The 11,575-nt window shown below is 44.0% G+C and overlaps 2 protein-coding genes across 3 annotated transcripts; both read right to left on the bottom strand.

The window, feature by feature from the left end:
• Nucleotides 1–1,618: 1,618 nt before the first annotated feature.
• LOC145495074 (uncharacterized) lies at nucleotides 1,619–10,306 on the bottom strand. 2 transcript variants are annotated; one of them, XM_081474648.1, is made up of 2 exons: nucleotides 9,829–10,306; nucleotides 1,619–4,227 (listed from the first exon to the last, which is right to left on the bottom strand). In XM_081474648.1, the coding sequence occupies exon 2, from the start codon at nucleotides 2,172–2,174 to the stop codon at nucleotides 1,656–1,658; it is 519 nt and encodes a 172-aa protein (XP_081330774.1). In that variant the 5' UTR covers nucleotides 2,175–4,227; nucleotides 9,829–10,306; the 3' UTR covers nucleotides 1,619–1,655. The 2 variants fall into 2 exon arrangements, with proteins under 2 accessions (XP_081330774.1, XP_081330775.1); XM_081474649.1 differs by having other exon boundaries at nucleotides 9,875–10,306.
• LOC145494207 (uncharacterized) lies at nucleotides 6,826–10,026 on the bottom strand. The gene is made up of 3 exons (XM_081473663.1): nucleotides 9,875–10,026; nucleotides 8,888–9,764; nucleotides 6,826–8,019 (listed from the first exon to the last, which is right to left on the bottom strand). Exons 1-3 carry the CDS (start codon nucleotides 10,024–10,026, stop codon nucleotides 6,826–6,828), a joined length of 2,223 nt encoding a protein of 740 aa, XP_081329789.1.
• Nucleotides 10,307–11,575: the final 1,269 nt, after the last annotated feature.

Genomic DNA, 11,575 nt, shown 5'->3' with positions numbered 1-11,575 from the left:
AACATAACGGCTTCCCTAGGAGACACAAATCTTTTGAAGTGCAGAGGAAGGTGATAGCGAACGCGAGTTTTGACATTCTCGATGACTGAGGCATCTTAAGGACGAATATCGCGAAAGCGAAAATCATTCCGAGCAGTACAACACTACTCTTCTAGTCAAGGGCTGATCCTTTACGAGTATTTGAAGCAGTCTAACCCCACTGACCACTGAACACCAAGCACTCTCTCCATCGGAAGTTGCTCGGACGGTAGATTCAGGATTACATCAACTCCTCTTTCACACTTTGGTACTGATTCGAGAACTTGACAATCGTTTGAACCAAACTTGTGAAGACGAAGTCCGCCCTTCTCACAAATCTCACGAGCTCCCTGTATGAGTTCTTTAGCTTGCTGTGCGGATTCAACGCTTGTCAATCCGTCATCCACGTAGAAATCATGAATAATAAACTGAGCTGCTGAGGGATGCGCTTCTTTCTCTTCACTTGCCATATGTTTCAGGCCATAGCTGGCACAACCAAGCGACGATGTTGCTCCGAACAAATGCACTTTCACTCTCTACTCTTTGGGCTCTTTCTTAACATCGCCATTGGGCCACCAAAGAAAGCGCAGATAGTCCTTGTCATTTTCATGCACGATGAACTGATGAAACATTTTCTCCACGTTACAAATAATGGCGTAAGGGTATCTTCTGAACCTGCATAGTACTCCCACCAAATTGTTGGTAAGGTCGGGTCCACTGAGTAGATGATCGTTCAAAGAAGTTCCTTTGAATCTTGCTGAACAATGAAATACAACTCTGATCTTCTTTTTCTTTGGATGATAGACCTCATGGTGAGGTATGTGCCACTTCACTCCTTCTTCTTGCGCAAACTCTGGCGCTTCTTCGGCATCACCCCTGCTCAATCCTTCGTTCATGAATTTGACGTAATCTTCTTTATACTTTCAATCTTTCAAGAACTTTCGCTTCAGATGTTCGAGACGAATCAACGCCATCGAATGCTTCTCAGGCAAAAGAGGCCGTTCCTTGAATGGCAGTGGCATTTCATAGTGTCTGCTTACGGTCTTCTCAATTCCTTCTTCCATAATCTTTAGAAAATTTAAATCCTCTTGAGAAGTCTTCTTATCATCCTTAGCTCCCTGAAAATCTGCTTCAAGGACTCTAACAATGTCAGTCATATTTACAGCAGGTATTTCCCTCACTGCAACCTTCTGGCAGAGGGCCCGTCTACTCCTTACATCACTCACACCAACGATGCTCCATCCAAGATCAGTTTTAATGCCATACGGTTCGTTATTGCCACCAGCGAGAACCTCTCTTACGGTTACAGCTTGCGAGCAGTCGTATCCAATAAGCAACCCAACATTGCAGTTAAAGAGGTCGTGCATGTTGCCTTCAATCAGTCTCAAATGTTCCCAGTTCTTAGCTGTGGCCTTAGTAGGGATGTACTCTTCTTCGGCGGGAATAGACGTACTTCTAAAAGCAACCGGTATATGAATCTTGACGTCAGAAATATATCCTCTTACTTGAAGGCTTGAGACTCTGGCTCTCAAAAAGTGAGTTTTGACTTGATAGTGCTCAATCGAAGCTGACAATGATGACAGCCACACGAGAACTATCATAGAGGTGTTGGCACTGGAGGCGCCTTGCGATGTACATCATGTACTCTTGCGAACATTGGCGGATTCCTGTTCTTCTCTTCTCTTCTTTTCTTCTGGCGTCTTAGGATGTCTTTCCTCGTGAAGACAGGTGGGGTGATTTTTGTTACAGATCGCACAGGTCAGCCTCCTCTTACAATCAGTAGACATGCGCCCCTTCCTCAGGCATCCGAAACAAAGTCTGTTTTCCTTGACAAAATTCAGTTTGTTTTCGCGTGTCTCGGCCTTAAACTTTATGCATGCATTCAACAGATGGTCAGTCCTTTTGCAGAATGTACACTGCGGTTGCAGCTTTAAGGTTCTGTTTGGTTCCTTTGAACTTTCTTCCGTCGTCTTGGTGTGGTGAACAGACCTTTTCTCTTCGTCATTCGGTTTTGGTTCCTTGTGAGTGCTGTCTGTTGCCCTTTCCAACTCCTTCACAGCATGACACGATGAAATAGGATTGGATAAGAGATCTGCTTCAGCCCTGATGAAGGTTGTGAAGGTCTTGAAATCTGAATACTTCTTTTCTTCTTTCATTTTTCTTGTGGCTTCTCTGTTCCACCGTGAAACAAGCCAGTCTGGCAATTTGGTGAGATTACTTGCAGGCAGTTTCCACACTTGTTAGGAAATCACCAAATCTTCTAAGACCCTGGAGATCTTTTATACCGATCTTGGGCCATTTTCGTAGCTGTAAGCATTTGTTACTATGAACGGATGACCAAACCTCCCGTCTAGAATGTTCCACGCTCGTTCGTAGGCTTCTGATGAACCTTACAGGAAAAGTCCGTTAATAGCTTCTTTGGCAGATCCACTAACGTATAGTTTCAAGTATACATCTTATCGCTTGACGGTAAGTTCTTTTGGTGTATGAGGGCATGAAAGGACGACTTCCAATCTGGATATAACGATGGACTCGCCGCTGAAGATGATCGGTTCACGTGCTGGGAGGCGACTCGTGCTGAATGAATCTGCTATCGCTGTGACGATCGAGGTGACAGTATCTACGTTTGCTGATGACGCTTGCGGTTGAACGTATACGGGATGGATGGCTTCACTTTCCACGGAAAATTGATGTGCGTCCCGAGGCTTTTGAGCGGGCTGCGCGGTTGAATTTAGAGTGTTTCTATCTGATGGTGAATGTTTGAGTTCTTGACGCCGAAGTGAGGAAGCTGCTTCTCTCTCAAGGTCTATCTGGATTGAAGAAGTGTCAAGCGGATCATCTTCAACTGAATCAATATCGTCCTCGTCCATTTTCTGTCGAATTTCTTGTCTTGGAGCCTGATCGTTCCGTATTTTATCGTATAACTTCTCGGTTTTTTGCGGAGATCTTTCAAGCGGAGAATTGCTCCTTCCTTTTCAGCTTTTTCTACTTGTGACGATGGCAACTGTTTGGCGACGAACGACTCGATATCTGTTGCTTGCATTTTCCACGCGTCGTACGCTTCGTGAAATTTCTTAATGAGCCGATCTTCATTCTTCTCATGCTCTTTTTGGCGCTGCTCCTGATAGGCTTGGCCCTTTTCTGTGAGTGTTCGAACTCTAGTAGTCCGCGGTTCAGGCTCCGACTACTCTTGGTCTACGTTTAGGCTATTTTTATCTACTTGATCGCGTTCGGCCTGCGCAGAAATCGATAACTCTTCTTCATTAATTAAATCTACTACTTGACTTACTGAGCTAGACATTCTTAATATTAGTATAGGTAATCATACGGTTTCGAGTTCAATTTGGAATTAATTTGCACAAGTGAGTGTTTCAAAAAGCTGAAATTGCACGAGGCGCTTCGGCGAGTGCAATTTCAGCTTTTTGAAAAATTTACAAGTGCAAATTAACTCCAAATTGAACGAGAAAAACCGTATGATTACTTATTAATAATATGAACATGAAAAAATTCGCGCGGAAGAAGTGCCGGAAGATCTTTCTTGAAGCCATTTTTTCTCATGTGAGAAAACTTTTTCATCACAAAATTTTTGTCATCATTTTACCTATTGTTTTTCAGTCAATCATAATCCAGAAATTCGATGTGTAGTTTGCACTGGAGTTACACTTTTTGCACTGGTGTTACACTTGAACTGCACTGCTCTTAGCCAATCAGAATCGAGTAATTTTTTCATGTGTATTATTACTTAAATAACTTCGTCTTAAATCTTAATACTTCGCAACTGAGAGGCCGCGTAACGTGACAAAATGGTTGTCTAGAATACGTGAACTTCACTTAAGCGTAATTATAAACTTATTTCGGCGGCAATTGCCGAATCTTCTTAATTAAACAGTGTCTCTGTAATTATAATGTTCTTGCAGCTGGGAAACTTATAAACCTTTACTTTAATTTACTTGTATTAGTTATGGTTTCCGTAGCTGAACCTCCTTCGTTGTCTTCCCACAGTTGCCTTTTTCACGCTTCTTGACCTTGATCGGTTACGGGCTTGACCTTTAGTTGCTTGACTTGCCTGACTTTAGTTGCAGTTGTCTTCGCTCGAAGTCTTCTTGTAGTTCAGCAAGTTCTCACTATTCTTCCAGTGATCTGGTTAACGTCGGTTCACAAACTGCTGTTTATTAAAATTCTTTGAAAACCTCATAAACACCGTGAGAACTAAAATAAAAGATACAAATAAACTATGCATTAGCTTGCGAAAATAACAGGATATAAATACATTTCAAATGCTTCGAAAGTTACAAAAGTAAAAGGAAAAAAGTGTAATATTTAGGCTTCAAAGCAAGGATTTGTTCCGCATACAAGACATACAACTCAAGAAGTGAACAAGATGGCGGATCATGAAAACCGCATGGACCCAAGATGCAACGGGGTCTTATAACTAGAAAACCGGAAGTCTGATGTAATGAACAACTAATCCAACATCTCCCCACAAAGTTTGAGTGCTAACTCTGTGCACACAGTTCGGTAAACTCAACAATAATGTAACAATGTTCAAGGCAAGTTCCCTTTGTTAAATGTTCACAGATCTAGCCGTTGTGGCGGTTTTACTACTCGTCCTGAGCGTGTAACACGCTCCATAAGAGAGTTCCCCATGTTCGGATGGCCTTCTTGGGTTAACACAGCTGTTGTGGATCCGGCAGGTGTTAGTTCAGCCGGTAGATTCTCTCGCACATGGGTAGAAACCTTTCAAGGTGTTTGGTCCACGGGCAGTGCGTGATCGCGAGGTGTTACAGTTAGGCCATCAGAGGGAGAGGCTGGCTTCGAACTGGTTGGAACTAGACCAGAGCGATTACGTCGCAATGTGCTCGTGTCGGTCTTCACCAAATAGGATCTCGGTAGGTTGGTGGCTCCAACGATCTGACCCTCCCGGTTCTGGTCGCGCACCCAAACTTGCTCGCCAGTGGTGAGTGGAGGGAGGGCACGGGCTTGGTGTCGTTTGTCATGACAAATCTGTTGCTTTGACCTGTATTCGTCCTCTCTCAGTTGCACTCTTTGCCTGTCGGTATCTTGCACATTTGGTTTGAGGACACTTGGCATGGCAGGAACCTTGGTACGCAGACGGCACCCCATTAGTAACTCGCTGGGTGATAAACCCATTTTGCAAAGGGGTAGATCGGTAAGCAAGGAGGGCTGGATACGGGTCCTCATTCTTGCGGAGCAGTGCTTTGACCGTACGGACTGCTCTTTCAACTTCCCCATTGGCTCTTGGGTATTTAGGTGAGCTTGTCACATGAACAAAATCGTACTCAGTGGCAAACAGCACAAAGGCATCAGAGCTGAATTGTGGGCCATTATCTAATACAATGATGTCAGGTATGCCATGTGTGGAAAATAGTTCTTTCAGGATTAAAATGACCCTGGCAGATGATTGGTTATTCAGTTTCTTCATCTCAAACCATCTTGAATAGTAGTCAACGACAATCAAGTAGACCTTTCCTTTGAGTTCAAAGAGGTCGGCAGCTAGCCTTTCCCATGGACGTGAAGGGAAGGAGGTTGACACGAGTTGTTCTTTGAGCTCAGGGCGATCTTTGGCACAGGTGCTACAATTTTCCACCATGTTTTCAATCTGCGTAGAGAGCCCTGGCCACCATACAGAGGTTTGGGCTCTAGCTAGGCACTTGGTTATACCAAGGTGACCAGCATGAATGCAGCCAAGTATCTCCAGTCTCATGGACCTGGTAATCACTATGCGCTCGTCACAGAGAAGCAAGTCATCAACAATGCTGAAATGGGCTCTGTTTTCCCAGTAGGGACGTAGTAAGGGTTGGTGAAGCATGTATGCTGGCCATCCTTGACTAGAATAGTTCCTGATTTGAGCGCATTCTTCGTCAGCGATCTGTGCCTCTCGTATCTGTGACAAGCGCTGTGTAGTCGCTGGGAGTGCGAACACTGTCTCGGCTGCAAAGCTCTCTAACTCGTCTACAAACTGCTCCTCTTTTTCTCTGGGACTTTCTGTAGGTGCACGGGAGAGTGCGTCAGCTGTTATATTTCAGCTGATGTGAGGGCCGTTTTAATCTCTTCGAAGGCTCTCTGTTGGGGGTCTCTCCACAGCCATGTGGTGTCTTTGCATAACAACTGACGCAGGTGTTCGCTCATCTCGGTTAGTCGGGGAGTGAATTTCCCCAAATGGTTCACCATCCCCATAAAGCGTTGCAGGTCCTTCACACTTTGGGGAGGTGGAAATTCTGATATGGCTTTCGTCTTCATTGGGTCTGCATGTATTCCCTGTTCGTCAATAATGGAGCCTAGGAATTTCACAGAGGTCTTAAAAAACTGGCATTTCTCAATGTTGAGGGTTATGCCAGCCTCTTGTAGACAATGCAGTGTAGCTCTGACGCGTCTGTCGTGTTCTTCTTGATCAGCTCCATGGACTAGGATGTCATCCATTTGGCAAATTACGCCCTCTACATCTTTAAGGATTTCGGACGTTGTACGCTAGAAAATCTCTGGCGCAGAGCTTATGCCGAACGGAAGGCGGTTGAAGCAGTAGCGGCCAAATGGTGTTACAAATGTAGTCAGCAGTTTTGACTCTTCATCAAGCGGAAGCTGCCAAAACCCACTATTTGCATCGAGTTTGGTGAAGAAGCGACCTTTTCCCAGCTTGGCAAGACTCTCATCGACTGATGGCATTGGATGGATTTCTCGCTGGACCGCCTTGTTTAACTGGGTTAGATCTAAACAGAGTCGGACATTGCCATTAGGTTTGGGGACTGGGACGAGAGCAGAGCACCAAGTAGTTGGAACTGTTACTGGTTAGATGACTCCCTGTTGAAGCATAGAGTCTAATTCTTGTTTGACCTTTGGCAATAGCGGATGAGGGATTTTCCTTGGTGTGTAAACGCAATGTGGCTTTGCTTTAGGTTGCGGCGTTATGCGGACTTCAGTCTTCACTTTTCCCAGGCCACTGAACAGTGAGGGGAATTCGGTTTTGAAATCAGCATTTTGTGGAGTGACTTCACCAATCTCGTCATCTGTACGAGTGATTAGGCCCAATGCAACACAAGCTTTTCTGCTTAGCAGTGGACATGTCTGGTCTCGTATGACATAGACTGGTTGAGTAACTTTTCTTTGGCGGTGTGCAAGGTTAGCTTCAAACATGCCAATGACTGGGATTTGAATATTTTCGGGGCCTCGTAAGGTTTGTTTCGGTTTGGCAAACTTCTGATCTTTCAGCCACGAGGTATGTGCACCAATGACTGTGACTGCGGCACCGGTATCCAGCTTGAAGCGAGTACTGTGGCCATTAATCCCGAGTTGGGCGGTCCAACCCCCCCTTGTGGTTTGAACTTCTCCAAGAAATAGAACCTCATCTCCCTCTTCCTGCTCTTCCTCATCTTCGAGCTCGTATACTTTCTTTGTTGGGGAGGCAGGGCTGCGACAAACATTTTGAAAGTGTCCCTTTTTTTTACATTTGTTACAGGTAGCATCTTTAGCCGGGCAAACTTGGCGCTGGTGTCTTTCGCGGCCACACCATCCACAACTTTGGGCATGTTTGGGAGTTTCTTTGTTCGGAACTTTCTTATTTCCAAACTTTCCTGAGTTAATAGATTCTACTGAAGCTGGTTTGTTGTCCCCACGGACAAGATCACGGTTTTGTGCTCTAGATTCTGCCTGACGACTCATTTGAACGGCTTGTGCGAGTGTAAGAGAGGCTTTTGATTGAAGTCGATCGGAAAGTGAATCATCAAGTACCCCCACTACAATTCGGTCTCGAATTAAGCTATCCTTCAACACACCGTAGTCACAATTATCTGCTAATCTGTATAGATCCTGGATGAATGTGTCGACTGATTCTCCCGCTATTTGGGACCTTTTGTTAAAACGCGCTCTCTCAACGATTACGTTTCGCCGTTCAGCAAAATGGTAGGTAGGTAAAACTTTATTTATGCAGGGTGGCCAATTCAGCACAGTGGCTGGTATCCAGAGGGGCCCTGCTAAATACAATTTCTAAAAATATAAAATGTCTAATAGTTTAAAATAGTTATAAAAATAGAGTTAAAAAAAAAAACTAATGTCTAGTAGTTGAAATAGTTATATAAAAAGAGTTTAAAAAATTGAAACGAGTTACAAGCATGAACTGTTAGGGAAAAAAATAGATATCATAAATTAGATGCTATAAATAAAATGGGCTTTAACAAGATTTTTAAAAGAGGAGAGTGATACAGCTTGTTGGATTTTACAAGGTAGTGAATTAAAAAGGGCTGTGCCAGAAAATCTAAAAGTACGTTTGCCAAGGCTAAGTTTGGGTTTGGGTAGATGGAGGTCAGCCTTCCTTCGAGTGTTGTAACCATGTACATTGTAGTTCCTAATGAAATAGTTACTTAAATACTGAGGAACTAAGTTATGCAAACATTTAAAACCTAAAACACATTTGTGGATTTTACGGTTGGTTTCTAAGTCAGTCCACCCTAAAACATTAAAAGTATCTCTAGAAGAGTCACGCTTGAGAATGATACGGGCAGCACGGTTTTGCAACCGCTGCAGACTGTTGCTGGAGCCAACAGACAGTTCACCCCAAGCAGTGTCAGTATAACTTAAGATTGGCTCAATAAGGGTATTGTAGACACACTTCGCTGCTTTAAGAGTGAGGCAAGATCGTATGCGTGCTAGAAGTCCTAGACGCTTATTAACTTTTTTACAAGTAGTGTCTATATGCTTTCCAGTGAAGCTGTTCATCGAGCATAGTCCCAAGGTAAGTGAACTTCGCCACTCTCTCTATGTCCTTGCTTTTAATCTGCAGGACAAAGTCTGAGGTGGTTTGCAGCAGTTGTCTTGTTCCAAAGAGTAACCCTTTGGTTTTGCCCTGGTTTAGTACTAGCTTACTGTTCACCAACCACTGCTTAACACGGTTGAGGTCTTCTTGTAAATTTTCCCTGATGTTGCTAGCCTCAGATCCAGAATAATAGATAACAGTGTCATCCGCATACATGCTAATCGACGAGTGCCGTAAACATTGAGGCAAATCGTTTATGTGTATCACAAATAATAGAGGCCCCAACAAGGAACCCTGAGGAACACCGAAGTCGAGAGGAAGGCTGGATGATAACTCCTTTCCATATTGAACTCGCTGCGAGCGGGTGGTGAGATAGTTTCTGAACCAGCCGAGACTGTGCCCTCTAACTCCATAGTGCTCTAGATTGTGAAGGAGACATTTGTGGTCAACAAGATCGAAAGCCTTTTTTAAGTCATTAAAGGCAGCGCCAGTCAACTGTTGTTTGTCCATGTGTTCTAATATATGATCAACCAAGTGGACAACCGCGGTTTCGGTAGAATGCTTCTTTCGGAAGCCGGATTGATATACCGATAGAACTTTGTTAACCTCAAAAAATACTAACAGTTGAACTTGGACCGCACGTTCCATGACCTTGGAAACCAGGGGGAGAACTGAAATCGGACGATAGTTGTTCTCGTCATCCTTTTTTCCTGCCTTAAAAATGGGAGTTACTTTAGCCTCCTTCCACTGAGATGGGATTTCGCCAGACGAAATTGTGAGGTTTATGAGATAACTGATTGGCTTGGCTATTACAGAGGATGCGTCTTTGAGGGGTTTTGCGGGGATTTTGTCAAGCCCGGTAGCTTTGGATGATTTTAGCTTTGACAGCTCATGGCGCACGAAACTGGCGCTAACTTCTTGCAGAGTAAATGGTCGTTTAATGATTTCTTGATCTCCTCGTAGGAGACAGTTCCTTCGTCTAATTGAAGCGTTTGAAGAATATCGTCGGCACTGTCACCTATTGCATAAAAGAGAGTACTGACCTGCTCCGTTTGTGGTTTATTGTTGAGCCCTGACGCTACTATGTACCTGTCGAATCGGCGAAGCCACTTTGGCCATGCGTCTGCTGCTTGTGGGCTGTTTGCCTCTTCGAACTTTCCGGGAAGAGGAATTTGTGTGGTTGTTTGGGCCTGATTAGTCGTCTCCGACGTTGATGGACTAGATTCGTCGCCTCCTGGCATTGTTTAACGTTGAGGATTTCTAGCTACCGCTGCCACCATGTAATATTTAGGCTTCAAAGCAAGGATTTGTTCCGCATACAAGGCACACAACTCAAGAAGTGAACAAGATGGCGGATCACGAAAAGCACATGGACCCAAGATGCAACGGGGTCTTATAACTAGAAAACCGGAAGTCTGATGTAATGAACAACTAATCCAACAAAAACGTAAGATCGATTTACAGTAACGGTAAAACGATGTCGTATACAACTTGACTTTATCTAAAACCTTAAGAGTTAAATTTTCAATTCACAAGCGATGGAACTGAACTAAACGACTAAAGATACAAACCGCTTACATAAACAAACTAAAATAGCGTAAAAAATAATTACCTTGGTGCTGCCTTGATCACCAGAACAATGATAAACTCGGAGAAACTTGTTAACTTGCGTTAAATTAACAGATCTTGCGTCAACTGATCTTGCTAACGAAAAAACTACTCTTTTATAACGGTAGTTGGGTGTCGCGGCGCTACGCGTGTGCTTTTGCGATACCACAGAGCTTACCAGAAAGACCTAGCAAAAAGGGTAGCGTATACGCGAAACAAATACGTATGAAAAAGCCTGAAATAACTGAATAATCGTTCAAATAAGCTTCCAATGACCAAAAATAGTACTCTTAAAGCTACAAAGTATAGTAATTAAGCATAAAACAGCTTAAATAAGAAACCCGTTGAAAACTTGCGCAATGTTGCGCGTGCAAATTTGTTGCAGAAGCGCGCGCCGCTTCAAGTGTAGTACATCGCGCGCGCACAACTTAACTGCTGTAGCTACACTTAGAGTTCGAGAGATTCAGTTTTGAACCAGAACCTCTCTCGTAGATGGAGTATGTCTCGTATGTAGCTTTGATGGCATCATCAGAAGTGACGATAATAGAAGTGTTATCAGCGTATTGAGAAATAGGGGGCAGTGGATCTTGGAAGCCAGGAAGAGTAAGATCACGAATTCTTGGGTTGGCACGGATGTTGACAGCTAGGACTTCGGAGACTAAAACATAAAGTAACGGAGACAAAGGACAAACCTGACGCACACCGTGAGACAAAGAGAAAGGTTGCGACAAGTAGCCATAGACATTGACAAAACTACGAACATTAGAGTAAATCATATCCACCCAGCTGACAAAGGAGTCTCCAAAGCCCATAGCCTGCAAGCTTTAACGCATGAATCAGCATTCGAGGGAGAGAATGGCGACCGGGACATCAGACTGAGTGGCATAGTCGATAACATCCCGGAGAAAAGCCACGTTCTCACCAATAAAACGACCAGGAACACCACAAGTTTGATATTTGTCCACAACAAGTTGGATGACCTTAAGGACTCTGCCAGCAATGACTCGAGAGGCTAATGTATAGTCGACGTTGAAAAGGGAGATCAGGCGCCAGTTACGAATGTCCAGCTGATCGCCCTTCGTTAAAGATAGCGAAATAACACCACTGCGCTGAGATAGGGACAAACAACCGTTACCAAGGACATCCCAGAATTTAACATAGAATTCCATGGGCAGACCATGA

Source organism: Orbicella franksi, chromosome 8, assembly GCF_964199315.1.
Source record: "Orbicella franksi chromosome 8, jaOrbFran1.1, whole genome shotgun sequence".
Lineage (NCBI taxonomy): Eukaryota > Metazoa > Cnidaria > Anthozoa > Scleractinia > Merulinidae > Orbicella > Orbicella franksi.
The sequence above is the reverse complement of the archived record's forward strand: the minus strand, read 5'-3'. Positions and strand labels throughout refer to the sequence as shown.